The sequence below is a fragment of the Nansenia antarctica genome, assembly GCF_963989245.1.
Source record: "Nansenia antarctica genome assembly, chromosome: 15".
Taxonomy (NCBI): domain Eukaryota; kingdom Metazoa; phylum Chordata; class Actinopteri; order Argentiniformes; family Microstomatidae; genus Nansenia; species Nansenia antarctica.
The window spans coordinates 9,570,147-9,587,803 of record NC_137685.1 but is presented as its reverse complement, the minus strand read 5'-3'; the positions used below and the strand labels follow the sequence as shown (position 1 = coordinate 9,587,803).

General features: G+C 45.9%; 1 protein-coding gene across 1 annotated transcript in view; it reads left to right on the top strand.

The window, feature by feature from the left end:
* Nucleotides 1-11,914: 11,914 nt before the first annotated feature.
* The window catches only part of tasora (transcription activation suppressor a), a gene marked incomplete at both ends in the record, with an annotated part of 32,444 nt that continues 26,701 nt past the window's right edge, over nt 11,915-17,657 (top strand). The window contains 3 exons of the mRNA XM_080545833.1: nt 11,915-11,981; nt 16,298-16,443; nt 16,585-16,677. Of these exons, the coding sequence (XP_080401959.1) occupies nt 11,915-11,981; nt 16,298-16,443; nt 16,585-16,677 (306 nt within the window). The remainder of the gene's footprint in view (nt 11,982-16,297; nt 16,444-16,584; nt 16,678-17,657) is intronic.

Below are 17,657 nucleotides of genomic sequence, written 5' to 3'. Positions count from 1 at the left end.
AGGGTTTCCGTGGGCAGTTCTGCCTCTGGGGCGGATAGCCTGCACTCCAGAGGGAGTAGTGCCGCGCTGTCCGAATATATGCGCCAACAGGCCGAGATGGCGTTAGAGCGGGAGCGCCAACAGGCCGAGATGGCGTTAGAGCGGGAACGACTCCAGTTCGAGCGTGAACGCCTCCAGCGCCAGGAGGCGCTAGAACGTGAACGCTTCCAGATGGAGCGCGACCGCCTCCAGATGAACGGAGCGGAACGTGCGGCGGAGAGACAGCGCCAGGAGGCGTTAGAGAGGGAACGCATCCAGTACGAGCGCGAGCGCCTCCAGATGGAGGGGGCGGAACGCGCGGCGGAGAGGCAGATGGCGAGAGAGCAACTGCACGCAGAGAAGATGGAGGAAATGATGCAGACCATGCGCGACGTGTGCATCAGCAGAACTCCGTCGGCCCGTAGCTCCAGAGCATCATCCGCACGGCCCTCTCGAGTGCCATCTCCTGAACCCCCCGCCGATGGCTCCATGACCCCCGCCATGACTGTCCAACTACAGGCCCAGCTGACCACCTGGAAGGAAGAGGACCCGGGACCCGACCGCTACGCGGCCCAGAGGGAGCCAGCGTCGCTGCCCGGGAGGGGAGCCATCCCCCAAGAGCGTAGCACACCCCTAGGTCCTCCAGTGCACCAAAATGCATGCAGGCCGGACACCCAGACCGTCACTCCAGCCCCGATGATCCACTACAGGATGTTCCCCCAGGTGGAGGGACCCAAGTTCCCCTTCTTCAAGGACGAGGACAGGAGCCAGTATGTGGAGCTACGCATCTGCCTAGACACGCTCTTGGACGACTCCTGCTCAGAGTCCTACAAATATGCGATTCTCCTTCAGCATGTGAGGAACCCCAGAGCCCACAACATGGTACTGGCCCATGCCTCCGCACCGACACCTTACACCAGAGCGCTCGCTGACTTGGATGCCCGCTACGGTCGTCCCTGGAACCACGCCCTTGCTGAACTGCAAGCCCTCGAACAGCAGGCCCCCATCAAGGATGACCGGGCGCTGGATGACTTCGCGCTCCGCGTACACACCTTGGTTGGAATGCTGAAGACGCAGGGCCCAGCTGGCGCCAGCGAGATCAACAGCACCTCCAACGTAGAGCGGCTGCTCCGCAAGATCCCACGCTTCCGGCAGGAGAGGTTCCGGCGGCAGCAGCGCGTTCGTAACCCCGGGAAGTTGGGTCTGAGCATGGCTGCCTTCGCGGAGTTCCTACTGGAGGAAGTGCATGACACCAACGTAGACGCCATGGGTTACGCTGAGCCGAAGAAGGAGAGGGAGAAGGGAGACCGCTGGGACGGGCCGAGCTCGAACAGAGGACGCCCAGTAGGAGTGCTGCACACGGAGGAGGAGCCTCGGAGAGAGAGGACCACCCGACCTGAGGGAAAGGATTCCTCTCAACCCCCTCAAAAGGGACGGAGAGGTCCACCGCCATGTCCGTACTGCCCCAGCGAGCACTGGTTCAATGAGTGCAGTGACTTCAACAACCTGAGTACCGAGGCCAAGCAGAGGTGGCTCGAGGAGCACAAGAGGTGCTGGAACTGTGGGCGCGACCATCTGGCGAAGAACTGCACCTTGAGGAGGAAGTGCAACCGCTGTGAGGAGGTCCACCTCCACATCCTACACGAGGTCTCCCTCGCCAGGTCCACGGAGGGCAACAGAAGCCCTAGGTCCGGTCGCGCACCGGAAGAGGAAACCCCTGTCTACTACCTAGACTCGCCACAGAGCAGCGGCTCCAAGGTTCTACTGAAGGTGGTGAAGGTCCGACTTCACCACAACAACGCTGTGTACGACACGTACGCCGTTCTAGACGACGGGTCGGAACGGACCATCCTTCTCCAGGGGGCAGTGCGCCAGTTGGGGCTCCAAGGGACTGCGGAGAAGCTGACTCTGCGCACGATACGTCGCGACCTTAAAGAGGTCACCGGGGCGAGAATCAACTTCTCTATCTCCCCGGCGGGGCGGCCGTCGGATAGACATCGGCTTCAGAATGTCTTCACCGCCGACCAGCTAGCGCTCTCCCGCTACGACTACCCCCTGGAGAGGTTACGCGCAAGATATCCCCACCTACGGCGAGTAGACCTACATCCGATAGAAGGAGCGGAGCCAACCCTTCTCATCGGCTCGGACAACGCTGAACTGATCGTGTCGCTCCGTCCTCCGCTGAGAGGACCACGAGGCTGCCCGATGGCTGTTAAGACTGCGCTTGGGTGGGCCCTCCAAGGCGCTACCAAGGGGAGAGATAGAGACGGGAGAGCTACGTCATCCCTCCATGTCCGAACCGAAGAAGCAAACCAACCAACCGGACCGCCTGGAGTGGAATCTATTGCTGCCAGTGCACCTGGAACAGTTAGTACCACAAATGGTTCACCACAGGATGACCAACCAAGGAAGAAGCCTCTGTGGACAGAGCATAAGTCTCTGGATGGGAAGACCTACTTCTACAACACAGAGACTAAACAGTCCTCAGGGGAGAAACCAGACGACCTGAAATCTCCTGCTGAGCAAATGTTGTCTAAGTGCCCGTGGAAGGAGTACAAGTCTGACACGGGAAAGCCTTACTACTACAACTCCCAGACTAAGGAGTCCCGGTGGTGGCGCTACCGTGCCATGGCGGCAACAGCTGTTGCCGAGGAACACCTGCAGGTGGCCATGCACCCTCACGTGGCCGAGGTCAGCATTGACGCACCCGTCAACTCCGTCGAGTACACGTCAGCCATGGAAGTCTCAGCCAGTATTGTAGACGCCTCCAAGGAGGAAAGGCCGGAGTTGGCGAAGAAAACGTACAAGTGGAACCCAAAAGAGGAGGCCAAGCAGGCCTTCAAAGAGCTTCTGCAGGAGAATGGTGGTTCATCCAACGCGTCATGGGAGCAAACCATGAGAATGATCATCAACGACCCACGCTACAGCGCCCTGCCTAAGCTGAGTGAGAAGAAGCAAGCGTTTAAGGCCTACAAGGCTAAGAAGGAGAAGGAACAAGCCAAGCAGCTCAGGAAGAGGAACTGGGAGGCGCTGAAGAGCATTCTGGACAACATGGCCAACGTCACCTACCGCACCACCTGGTCCGAGGCCCAGCAGTACCTGCTGGACGACCCCACCTTCGATGAGTACGAGGAGCTGCAGAACATGGACCAGGAAGACGCTCTGATCTGCTTCGAGGAGCACATCCGCGCCCTGGAGAAGGAGGAGAAGCAGAAGACTCTGCTGAGGGAGAGAGACCACTTGTCCGAAGGTGCCGTGGTACTGGTGATCGACCAGTCCCTTCCACGCGCCGCCTGGCAGACAGGCAGAGTGACCAAGGTCCTATCACCTCATACCTCACGCTGCTAGAGCAGCCTAGCCAGTGTGCCTTCTTTAGTTAACTGAAACCGAGGGTTTCATGGGGCGGCTGTTGTGAAGGCCCACAGTTTAGTGCCAGTTTAGTTTCCCCAAACCAGCCCTATTTTGCCCCAGTTATTTCTTTGTTATTTTCTATACTATTTCTGTACGTTTTATGAAGTGTATGTATTATTCTTGTAATGTTTATGCATATGTTGTAGTATATCCGGGGTGTGTCCGTGACCCGGATGCTACGTTCGGTGGTGTATATATAAGAAACGGAAGTAGTCCGCGAGTCAGTGTGTGATGAGCATCAGAACGAGAGAGACCAAATGAGAGAGAGAGTAACGCGAAGTCAATGTAAGATGGCGGATTCAGTACGACGCACACCGTGCAGAAGCTGAGGACGCCAGGAAAGCGATTATTGAGTGTACCACTGTAGCCCGTTTAGTTGTGTTCCCGTTGGACCGCCTTGCCAGCAGCCGGCTGTTCAACGTTGGACCAAGCGAGACGCCAGCTGGACATAATCGTCGCCTCCACGAGCGGACTGCGACCGAACACTGACTCCAGCGGAGCTTCGACGCGGACCACCGGACTTGGGCCCTTCACCTCGTTGTGGACCACGAAGACGGCCCTTTCCCTCCGCGTTGCTACGTCACCCCCCCCTTTCGTCGGCTAACTTCATCGACGCACATGCCATCCAACCAGGCCTCAACGCGCACCACAGCCCTGGACTATAAGCCTGTTCAGGCCAGAGACTATCAGTGAGTGATTGAGTGCGTGTGTGGCCGGCGGGGAGGGAATGTCTATCTGGGGATGTATACATCAGTTCTGTAAATAAATGTGTTGTTCATATGTGATACCGTTACCGTGTGTTAGTTGTTTGTATGCTAAATGCTAATGCTAATTACAAGGCTAATGCTAATGCTAGTTCCAATGCTAAATGCTAATGCTAATTCCCATGCTAATGCTAACGATAGTAACTGCTAGTCTAACGGTTTGCTGGCGCCCCCTGCCTGTATCCTCCTACACTGCCTATTTAGCTCCATTAGTTAGATAACCAGCCCCTTCCTAAATTATACAGTCCTTTTCAGCTACTCCCTGGTTACAACGTTCTCTGGTGGAAGTGAGCATGCCTATGGAGCAGTGATGTACCTGAGATGGACCACAGACCAGGGTTCCATCATCAGATTGGTGGAATCCAAGGCAAAGCTAACTCCCTTGGACCACAAAGGTGATGCTGTCAAAGCAGAGATGTGTGGAGCAGTGTTCGCCTCACGGTTAAGGAAGTTCTTCGAGCGGCACAGCCGAATCCAAGTTGGAAGGTGGTTTCACTTGGTCGACAGTCAAACAGTCCTTGGGGCAATACAGCGAGAAAGCTATGGCTACCAAACATTCTTTGCCAATAGGATTGGAGAGATTCAAAGCAGCACAGCAGTTCAGGACTGGTGGTGGATCCCTGGGACTCAAAACATTGCTGATGGGATCACCAGAGGAGCAAGCCCTCAGGATCTGGATGAACATTCAGAGTGGCAAAATGGACCCAAGTTCTTGAGTCTGCCAGAAAGTGAGTGGCAAACCAAATCCGCTAAGGAACTAGCAACCACCGCCAGAGAAAGCATCAACAAGTTGCAGAGGAAAGCATTTGCTGCTGTGCTGACAAGGGCCCAGGCTCTGAAACAGTCCCCGGAAAAGAAAGAGCCCTCACGGAATCAGAACCAAATCCAGATGGAACAGGGGAGACCGCCAAGAAGGTCAGTTGTTCAAGATCTTCTGGACGTCAAACGGTTCAGTGTTCTGACCAGACTGGTCAAAACAGTTGCAATGGTCTGGAGGGCAGCAAAAAGGTTCCATGGACGAGATCAGGCCTTGGACAGCCCAAAGTGGGAGGCAGTCTCCTCAGGAGGAGCCATCTCTGTACAAGAGAGAGAAGATGCCCTTAGAGACATTTTTCTTGCAGCACAAGAGGGAGCAATCTTTCCAAACTCCACCACTGACAGGCTGGTGGTCTACAAAGACCAGGGGCCGGATTCACCAAGCGTTCTTAAGAACACAATTTGTTCTTGGAATGGAATGGAATGGACTTTATTTGTCATTGCTACAGTACAGGTACCAAACAACGAAATTTAGGAGGGGTGGCTCCCCTGGTGTTAGGAAAGGGGGAAAAAAACATTTTAGAAAAAGCATAAAAGCATAAAATCACAAGAAGGTAAGGAGCTGGTTTACATCAATAAAGGCTATGTACACAATAAGAGACACAAAAAGACAAAACTTAAGAAGATTTGGTATTCACAAAGAAAATCTTATCTTAACTTTAGTTTTTTCTTAACTTTCTTCTTAAGATTTTTCCTAAGATAGAACTTAAGAACAAATGAGATTCTCCAAAACAAAGTTCTTAGATTTCTTCTCAAATTTCTTCTTAACTTTAAGAGAAGCTCTCACCTGTCTTAAAGCAGCTAAAGTGAAAGGTAAGTCTTACTTGAACAATTTTTTATTGCATTTATTTGATTTTATTAATATTTAGTTTAGCCCTAAACAATGTGTTAACACATATTGTTAATTCAAGTTGGTCAGAGTACTTTTTGTGTGAATGTAGCCTATCACATAAAGCATGTTTGATATATAACTGAAATGGGCCTTTCAGCCTGTGTCACATGTAGGCCTATTCCTAGATTACACCACAATGTACTCAGAAAGTAAATCAAGGAGGCAGTTGTTGTATTTAATGTATACTACTTAATTAATAATTATGAACATGTTATTTAAGTAGGCCAAGTAACTGAAACAATGTCCTTACTATTATTTATTTTATATTCACATTTTAGATGGAAGTTCTTCATAAGTTCAAAAGAGAGAGAGAGAGAGACACACACAGGTGTAAAAATCACAGTTCAAAATCTAAGAACTTCTTAAGTGAGAAAACTAAGAACTTCTTAAGACATAGGACAATTCTTAAGAAAAAAATGGTGAATAGCGTTTAAGAACATTCTTAGGAACATCTTGTCTTTTTTCTTAAGAATTGTCAAAGAACACTTTGGTGAATCCGGCCCCTGACTCTATACTGTTGGTCCTACTTCCTGCTGAGGAACAGAAATAAACCTTGGCAGAACCACAACTCCAACGTCCCAGTGCCCTTACAGTTTGCCTACAGTCGGCGATCTTCCCAGTAATCCATGGAAAGATCGAGTGGGAGGTGTCTTGGCAAACTCAACAAGAAACCAAATACAGTACCATTCCTTCACAAACAAGGAAAAAGAGCCCAATTTCTCCTCCCTAGAGAAACTCAGCCATCCCAACATGGGTTTAGCTCCCATTCCCCCCAGAGGAGAAACATGAGATGACAGTCATGGCCTGCACAGCTGAAATCAATTCACAAATCACCCAGCAGCTCACCTGAACAATCACCACTCCCTTTAGTCTGCAGTTCCACAGTTGAGGATTCAGTTCAACAAACACACTGTGGTAGGAACATTTGCCTATTGCAGTGCTGTGCTCAACCAGAGACCAGAGTGGCTGACGGTGAGATGACTTGAATGTGTGTTGTTGTTTGTTTGATATCTTGGATTTGTTTGATAGCCAATTGGTTGCTGTTGGGTGTTTGATATCAAGTGCAGTTCATGGTGAAGTTAAAGGGGCGGTACATCATTTTTGAATGTTTTATTGCATTGTAAATGTATAATGTTGTTTTATTGCATTGTAAATTCTTTCATATTGTTTCTTAGCCGCTATATTTTGTGTTTATACCTTTTCAAGGTTTTTCACCTACTACTACTACTACTTGTAATTCTGATGAAAAAGAGACAAAATTAAGTCCAAAATAAAAGGAGAAAGATAATTGCTGTCTGGTCATTGGATGCAAAGAGAGTGGAGTCCCAGTGAAACTCTGGTCAAACGGTCAAAGCCCTTTCAAGTTAGGGGAAGCACAGAAAACCAATACAACTTGACACACACACACACACACCACACATGCACACGCACACACACATGCACACACACACACGCATGCACACACACACACATGCACACACACACACACACCACACACACACACACAGACACACACGTGAGGTGATAATAACCGTGCTGATGCAATACAAGTCAATGAGCCCCCAAGGAGGCTAGACTCTCAGGCTGTGTTCCCTGCAGTCTGTCCCATGCATTGATTGGCTACCCTGGGTTGTTTCCCAAAGGTCCTGTCAGCTTGTGTTTGCCTGTTTGACTGTGCCCTCTTGTCATCATATGGTGAGCGTATTCTCTCAGGGTAAAAGCCACACACAGATTTGTCGAGGAGCATCTTTTTTGTTCTGACCTCAACTCAACAATGAATGCACGTCTTTTAAGATGTTTGGTTGATGATTTTAGTTCATTGATGATCATAATTCATTTAGATTATACGGTTGTGTGTGTATTTCAAATTCTACTGATGAAATTAATGTTGGAGCAAAAAAGTTTTGGGGCAACTAACCAAAACATTTTTTTTTTTTTTACATTTTTCCATAACCTGATTTAGTAAAAAAAAAGTTTGCATGTTTTCAATCGACACACCCTGGACTGTATACACTCAGTGTGTACTTAGGAACACCTGTACAGCTTCTCATCCATTCAGGTGGTGGGATGGTGTGGGGGGAATATTTTCTTGGCACACCTCTAATGGTTCTTCCAGCATAGCCAAAGTTCAAGTTCAAACTGGTTTCATGACAATGAGCAGTGTTCTTCAGTGGCCTTCACTGGGCGACACTGTGTCACAGTGGCCTTCACTGTGTCAATGTGTCTGAATCCAATAGAACACTTTTGGCATGTGGTAGAACGGGCCTGAAAAATCTACAGGAAATATGTGATGCAGTCATGTCAACATGACTTTGCATGTTGCATGTTGGAACAATCTCAAATAAATGTTCACAACATCTCGTGGAATCAATACCACAGAGAATTGAGCCTGTTTTTATCGCAAAGGGAGGCCCCCCTACCCAGTATTAAATCAAATCAAATCAAATCAAATTTTATTTGTATAGCGCATTTCTTACAAGATGCAACTCAATGCGCTTCACACAATGAAAATGTTCAGTCAATCAGTCAATCAATCAATCAATACTGACCGAGCCGCGAGCAGGCAAAAGTAAAAAACCTGTATACTATGTAGCCAGGAAAAATTCCCTTGCAGCCCTCTACCAATAGAGCGACTACTAGCCAGTTTGCTTACCAGTACCCAGCGGTCCCCCAGGGGAGGCCAAGGACCACCGGCACAAAGCAAGCAAGCAAGGGCAAAAACCTGTACACCATGTATCCAGGAAAAATTCCTTGCATATTATCGGCGTACACACTGTCCATACATTTAGTGTTGTATTTGCATCGTTCTGCATCCAGTATGGTCACAGGTCCTTCCAAAAGAGAAACTTAAGCACAGTTATGATTCAACAACACAATAGAGACAATAAAGATGACAGCAATACAACCTGATGGTGGTCCTGGTACACCCTTGTACCGGTTCCAGTACTGCTCTAGGTGCTATTTGGAGCTGACAGTGCCTCATCAGCACCCGGGTCCATTTTCCTGTCAACACAAATCTCAAAACACGAGTATGGTGTAATGGCCTAGTGATCCTAGTTCTATAATGTCCAATGTCTCCCTTAGTATCAAAAGGCGACATTGAATAAGTAGGTTTTGAGGTCACGCTTAAAAATGTCCTGAGTTTTAGACAACCTCAGGCCCTCAGGTAGGGTGTTCCACAATCTAGGAGCATATATGCTAAAAGCTGATCCTCCAAATCTCTTTGTCCTAGCCTCTGGCACTATTAAAAGTTCCGTGCCACTAGACCGTAGGGGTCTAGCTGGTGTGTATCTTATGAGCATGTCCACCATGTAATTGGGTGCATCACAGTGAAGTGATTTATAAACTAGTAAAAGGATCTTAAAGTCTATTCTATGACTGACAGGGAGCCAGTGTAGTGATCTCAAAACAGGTGTGATGTGCGCTCTCCGTTTGGTCCTAGTAAGGACACGAGCAGCAGCATTTTGAACCATTTGTAGTCTATTTATCATTTTTTTGGGGAGACCTGTCAGGAGAGCATTACAGTAATCTAGCCTACTAGTAACAAACGCATGCATTAATTTTTCAGTGTCTGCCTGGGAGAGAAATGATTGTACCTTAGTGATGTTTCTTAGATGGTAGAAGGATGTTTTAATAGTGTTATTAATATGAGTTTCAAAATTTAGATCTGGGTCAATTATGACACCAAGATTCCTGGCCTGACACTTAGTGTTAAGAGCTAGTGTTTTCAAGTGTGCAGATAATTTCTCTCTCCCAGTTTTCTCGCCAATGATCAATACCTCTGTTTTTTCTTGATTGAGTTGGAGAAAGTTTTGTGTCATCCAAATATTAATATCGGCAATACAGTCTATCAGGTGGTCGATCATCTTGTAGTCGTTGGGAGTTACTGAGATATAAAGCTGAGTGTCGTCAGCATAGCTGTGGTAGTTAACGCTATGCTTCTTGATAACAGAACTGAGGGGTAGCATGTATAGGCTAAAAAGCAACGGTCCTAAAATGGACCCCTGGGGAACTCCACAGGTTGTGCTATAATTTTTTGACTTATGGTCACCAAGGGCTACAAAGTAGTCTCGGTCAGCCAGGTAAGTCCTGAACCAGTTTAAGACCGGACCTGAGAGGCCAACCCAGTTTTCAAGTCTCTCAATAAGTATGGAGTGGTCTACCGTATCAAAGGCTGCACTTAAGTCTAAGAGTACAAGAATCGAGAGTTTTTTCGAGTCTGCATTTATCCTAAGGTCATTAGTTACCTTAAGCAAAGCGGTTTCTGTGCTGTGGTATGATCGGAAACCTGACTGAAGTGGGTCATACCTATTATTTAGGACTAAGAATTCATGAAGCTGTCTATACGCTGCCTTTTCTAAAATTTTGCTTAGAAAAGTGAGATTGGATATTGGTCTACAGTTTTTTGGATCAGAAGGATCTAGGTTACTTTTCTTCAGGGTGGGTCTAACCAGGGCAGTTTTAAGCGCCGCTGGAAATATCCCTTTAAGTAGGGAGTGATTTACAATGCCTAGTATGTCATCAGACACAGATTCAAAAATGTCTTAAAAAAGGTGGTAGGAATAGGGTCAAGAGGACACGTTAGCATAGTGTTCCTAATAAAGTGTAGTCACTCCTGCAGGTAATGAATGAATGAATGAATGAATGAATGAATGAATGGTCTTTATTGTCATTGCTATAGTACAGGTACCAAACAACGAAATTTGGGAGGGGTGGCTCCCCTGGTGCTAGGAAAGAAAAAAAAAAGAAAAAAAACAAGAAGGGAAAGGAGCTGGTTTACATAAATAAAGGCTATGTGTACACTATCCACTATACTATACTGTACAGATAAAACGACTAGGGTTGTCATATTGCACATAGTGTTATTGCATATTCATTTAAAGTGTCGCAGTTTGCAGGCTTGAAATGTACACATTTGTGCCTCAGCACTACACTTGATTTTTTCAATCCAGCAGCTGCCATCAATCCGTCCGTCCGTGGTAGAGGCGTCCAGGCAGGTGTCACTCTACCTCACTTTAGCAAACCTGCTAACTGCGACACTTAAATGAATGTGCAAAAATACTATGTGCAATATGACAACCCCTGTGTACATAAGGTTCAGATATAGAAAAAAGTTAGGATATTTATAGCATAGCATAGAGTACAGCACATTGTTTTATTGTATAGTATAGTAGTATAGAATAGTAGATAGTGTACATAGATCACCCAGAAGATCACCGGCGCCCCCCTCCCCTCTCTGGAAGAGCTGTACAACACACGCTGCCTCAGGAAGGCCTCCAAGATCTCCAGAGACCCATCCCACCCTGGGAACGAACACTTTGTTCGGATGCCCTCGGACAGGCGGTTCAGGACCATGTTCGCAAAGGACAAATAGACTGAAGCTCAGCTTCTACCCCAAATAGACTGAAGCTCAGCTTCAAACCTGCAAACTGCGACACTTTAAATGAATGTGCAATAACACTATGTGCAATATGACAACCCTCGGGTACATAAGGTTCAGAGATAGGAAATGTTAGAATAGGTATAGCATAGCATAGAGTACAGCACAGTGTTTTATTTGTATAGTATAGTATAGTGGATAGTGTACATAGCCTTTATTTATGTAAACCAGCTCTTTTCCCTTCTTGTTTTTTGTTTTTTTTTCCTAGCACCAGGGGAGCCCCCCCTCCCAAATTTCGTTGTATGGTACCTGTACTGTATTAATGACAATAAAGACCATTCATTCATTCATTCATTCTTGTCCAGGCAGGTGTCACTCTACCTCACTTTACCACAAACGGCCTGCAGGGGGCGCTGTCCCCATTGCACCGAGCGTAGCTCCCCGCATAAAGCGTATCGACCAGTGTGTGTGTACGTCAGTGCCGTGGAGCAGCATGGCGGGATACGGTCGTGTGTATCAAAACAACCCTTCCTCCGGTTAGCCTGCAGCTAACAATCCCAATCTGGACACGAAAGACGTCGAGCCTCTGATCAGCCAGCTGGAGGACCTCCAGGGAGGCTTTTAGGGTCTAAAATGAGAGCCAACAACCCCACCAAGACGGTGTCTTTTCAGATCCCCAGGAAGAACAAGGAGCAGAGAGGTACGTGCGTCTCGATCTGGGGTCTAAAACGAGACGCTAGTTAGCTATGCTAGCTACCCAGCTTAGCTTATTGGCTTGTTGATGTTTTTAGTTTTTAGTTTTTCTTGATCAGATCGATGCTTAGCTATGCCATGTGTGTGTGTGTGTGTGTGTGTGTGTGTGTGTGTGTGTGTGTGTTTGCTGTTCACTGAGGAGAGTTTTGACAATAAACTAATAAATCCTTTATCGTTGAGTTGCCTGAGCCAGTTTGGTTGACCCACATACCCACAGCCATCGCCTTGTCTTGAGATGTCTTAAGATACTGGCAGTTATTATCGTATCCAGGGTCGCTAAGCAACACAGTCTTTGAGATTTACTTGCGATCGAGATGTCTTATTAATTAACTGGCAGTTCGTGAGCTTAGAATGATAAGGTTCTATCTCCGTTTAGAATGAGAAGGTTCTATCTCCGTTTAGAATGAGAAGGTTCTATCTCCGTTTAGAATGAGAAGGTTCTATGTCCGTTTAGAATGAGAAGGTTCTATCTCCGTTTAGAATGAGAAGGTTCTATCTCCGTTTAGAATGAGAAGGTTCTATCTCCGTTTAGAATGAGAAGGTTCTATCTCCGTTTAGAATGATAAGGTTCTATCTCCGTTTAGAATGAGAAGGTTCTATCTCCGTTTAGAATGAGAAGGTTCTATCTCCGTTTAGAATGATAAGGTTCTATCTCCGTTTAGAATGAGAAGGTTCTATCTCCGTTTAGGGCAGTTCAGAGATATTGAGCGTCAAAGTTTTTACATTCCATTATGTTTTGTGAGATGGAACCTTTGTATTTTATTAATTACTAACTCAAAAATGTTAACATTTTACAAAATAACACCACACAGGCATTAATAAACACCTAATGGGTCAGATTATGTAAAAAAAACTCAATTTTGACAAAAATTGAGATAGAACCTTATAATTCTAACGTCACGAGTTATTATCGTATAATAATAGGGGTCGCTAACGCTAAGCAACAAAGTCTTAGCGATTTTACTTGCGATCGTATCTAAGAGAAGTTAAACACAGACTCACTCAGACTGGAGGAAAGTCAAAGGACCACTTGGGAGGATCCAGATCCACCTCTGGTGAATATGGTCATTTGAGTTGTGAAGATGTCTTCAAGTTGTGGTGTAACTTCCTGTGACTGTTCTGTGAAGTAAGAGGCATTGATCAGCTAGTTAACTAATTAGTTGATTTGTTTCCCCTCATGTTTCCCTCAAACTGGCATACTTTGAAGACAGACAAACAACCAACTGTCTTAGTTTGGGGCACACCTTCTATTTCACCTCTGACACCAATGTTGTTGTTGTTGTTGTTGTTGTTGTTTAGACATAACTAGCTAGTGCCCTTTCATCGTCTTCTTTGTTGGCTAAATCAAGTATGAATGAATGAATGAATGAAAGCTTTATTTCGAACATGTGAAAAGAGAAATGGTTATAACAACAAAAAACAAAACAAAAACAAGAAAAAACAAAACAAAAACAAGAAAACAAAACAAAACAAAAACAAGAAAAAACAAAACAAAACAAAAAAAACACTATTTACTTAACATGTCCGAAAAGGAGTAGGAAGAACTGAATAAGGTTCCCACTCCACTCCTAAACCCCTACCTACACCCCAGGGAAGTCTAGTGGCAGTCCCCAGTGTACCTTGTACAGGTGCAATGCAGGTCAGTATATTTCCCCCAGTAAGTGTCTCCTCACAAACCAGACTCAGACTTTCACTTTCAGTCTGATTCTGCCAACTATATAGGTAGATATATAAAGGTATATTGACTCAGTTGGACTGTGTCCTCCACAACTGACGTGGATTTCATAACTTATGGTTTTGGTAGCAAAGTGCGGCACCAAATCACACTGATGCAGCTCAGTGTGAAGATGTGGTGTAACTGAAACCACACAGACGCATGCAAGCTGGTTTTAGATTTGTGTTGTGTAACTGCAGGTCTGTGATAGACTTGTCAGTTGTCACAGCCATAGCAATATATGCGATTTTCCCGGCATATAGTTAGAGATCTTTTGTGGGTTACGCAGATTATTTAGATTAACTGTTTCAGTGTTTCCTCCAGGAATTTTTTCAATGGTGGCGGATGGCCGTGACCGCGCGCGCAGCGCGAGCGATTTTTTCGCGTGCACGCGCATGAAACGCGCACGCGCGCTCAAAACAGCGTTTTTTTTTTTTTAACTTTTTTTTCTAATCACAGCCAAAACTAGAGGATGGCCAAAAAAAATAAAATATGAATATACAGAATATAAACTTGTGACTGACAGTCACATACACACACACAAAGATCATCAGCTATAATATAATACGAAGTAGGCCTACATGAGCACAAACGCGGCTAATGTTACTGATTAACTGTTTACTGTAGTGCCGAGAGACGGGAGTCGTAGGCGGCGTATCAAATGACAAAGCTAAACGTTTAATGAAGGACATGAACGATTGTCAACAACACACTCAAGCAGTAGATAGAACAGTCTAAACAACTTGGGTACTACGGACGGAACAATAGTCTCAACCTATAGTTCCGTGCGTGAATTATGTCAACCCACCACATTACAGAAGTAAAATCACAGTCAGATGGAGCATTCGGTAAACAGCTGAGTATCAGCTGAGTTAAAGAAAACAAACTCTTACCTTTGATGAGACCCACATGAGCCCTGTTTTCCCGTACTTCTCCCGTGTGTCTCTTATTGTCCAAATGTTCCCTGAATTTTAACTGCATGTTTTTCCAGCATGTAATTCCGTTGTCAATAAAAAAATCGTCTCCCCTTCTTTTCCCCTTGACAATACTGTGTCGTTGCTAAAGTGACGGCACATAAGAATCGTTTTTTGACTTGCTAATGTCTGCTAACGTAGCACTTGAAACTGGCGCCGTTCTCTGGACTGCAGCTGCTCCCGCGTTAGCATTAGCATCCATCTTTTCTTCTCCCTTCTCACCGTCACGAGCTCAAATGACACTTGTCGGCCGATCTAACTCTTAACACTCACTTACAGGACTTCTGACACCATGTCGTGTTATTCTATTTAACATACACGTGAGTCCTTCTGTATTTCAATGTAAGTGTCTTTATTTTAACTCGCTCTGTAAGCTCTACAATACCGGTCTCTTGTTGTCTCGTCGTAACCTGCCCACCTGACCTGGGGGGTATTCCATCAACGTCGCTAAAGGAAAATCCTGGCTTATTTTTGATAACTCTCGCGAGACCTATCAGAATATGCCTGGATATTTTTAAGAACTCTCGCGAGATTTATCAGACTAAACCTGGATTTTCCCTTTAGCGATGTTGATGGAATACCCCCCTGATGTCACTACGGTGGCCTGTACACAATAACAATAATACCACAGTTCACATTTAGACCAATCAGGAGCCCTTGTGTCACGTCGTCAACTGAATGTCATTAATCTGATTTTGGATCAGCGGTTAGAGAGAGATGGGCGTGGATTTAGGTGCACTTTTAGTCAACATCCATTATAGCGCTGATCTAGGATCAGATATATTTTAATCAGCTAAAATGTTCAGTTTTTTTTTTTTTTTTTTTTGTGGACTGAATCAATTCGTGGCGGAGGAAATTCATTCGTGGCGGCCCGCCACCAATAAATGCATGTAGAGGAAACACTGTGTTTATTTTTTTATGTGTAAATGACTAAAGATGTGTGATTATTTCAATTTGACTCAAACAACGTACTACACGTTTCCTGAGTAGCAACCTACAAGATACTCGTGCTGGTTGTCAATGACAACGCTAACAAACTGCTGTATGTCTTTAACTCATTTAATGCTGACAGTAAAGTTGTCCAAATTGTCAACATTTCAGAGTGCCACAGGTGACTTTATTCACCAAAAATGCATAAATGATGATGCTTCATTTTGTAGCCAATCAAGGTATTATTATTTTTTTAGGCAAATACCACATAAAACACTTTAAAGTGGTGCATAAAACACTCTAGGTTGGGAGTGTTCTGGAATTCTTTGGCAGTTAGAGAGTTAATTTATGTTAATTATTATTAATTAATTATTATGGATACAGACACTGAAATTGACAGACACAGCTCCCCTGTCCCTCTGTCCCCCTGACCAACACAGCTCACCTGTCCCTCTGTCCCCCTGACCAACACAGCTCCCCTGTCCCTCTGTCCCCCTGACCAACACAGCTCACCTGTCCCTCTGTCCCCCTGACCAACACAGCTCCCCTGTCCCTCTGTCCCCCTGACCAACACAGCTCACCTGTCCCTCTGTCCCCCTGACCAACACAGCTCACCTGTCCCTCTGTCCCTCTATCTGTCCCCAGCGTTGTTCCAGTACGTGTCGTCAGAGTCCAGAGAGTTTGAGGACATCCTGACCATCCTGTCCTCCAACTACCGGGACGCCGCCTCGGACGGGACCTTCGTCTACACCCAGCCTCGCCTGGTCCACAGCGAGCCGCTGGAGAAAGACGTAAGAGGCCTCCGCATCTCTGACTGGAGATGCTGCTTCACTGAGCATCTGCCAATTGATTGAGCTTTTTTTTTCTTCCTGCATTGGTTAGGGATGTGTGTGGTTATTGTTGACAATAAGGTATTGACGTTTAATTGACAGTTTGTCGAGAAACGGAAGGAAATGAAACAGGACGGGAGGACCGAGAAGGAGCTGGAGGAGGCGCACTGTTTCCTGCTTTGTGACACCGCCAAAGTGAGTGGACAGTTTATGACTGGAGTATGCAGTGAAATACTGTTAAATACGGTTAAATACTGTCACATATACTGTCAAATACTTCAAAGCTTGGAAGTTTGCACTTTTGGGACCATTACATTGGTTCAACTGTAACTGGTGAACTAGAACAAGCAAATCTCAAGAAGGTATAGACAAACATACTGTGTGTATATGATCCTGGTCCTGCGTGTGTGTGAGTGGCGTGTATGCGTGAGTGCATGTGAGCGTGTATATGTGTGTGCGCATTAGGGGTGCAACGGTTCAGTTGGCCCACGGTTCGGTACGGTTCGGTATTTTGGGTCACGGTTTTCGGTACGGTTCGGTTCAGAAACAAATGCTACTATTTATTTACAAACTGTTACTTTACTTTATTTTGCTTATACATAATATGGAACTTTAACATACACATGTATATGTTATGTATATAATGTATATATAATTGTATATAAACAAAAAACACTTTCAAATGTCCAAAAATAAATAAACACTTTCGAAAGTAAAAGTGCACTTTAGCCTTGACAGCTGGTAGCCCGTATACAAACAGGAGGAAAACAAATTCACACTACAAAAGTAACACTTTCCACATAGCGTTCCAACATGTCATGTGTTGTATTCCAACGAGTTGCGACATCGTGGATTAATTTGTGTTTTGGTAAGTCTAACATATCTTGTTTAATTGTCAGAATATGGTGGGCTGTGGTGCTTTTGTGGAAGAAAGTGACTGCATGTCTGATCTTACCCAGGAGGCGGGACACCGGGGTTATTGCCACTGCCTTCTTGGCGGCGAGATTTACGACGTGCGCAAAGCAGCCGATCTGTGGCCCCAGTCCACCAGCTTCATGGATCGCATTTACGATATTTGCTGCGTTGTCTGTTGTTACGGGAATTGTTATGTTTGGCCTCTCCAACTTCCACTCAGTCACTGCATTTGTTAGTTCCTCTGCCAGGTGCACGCTGGT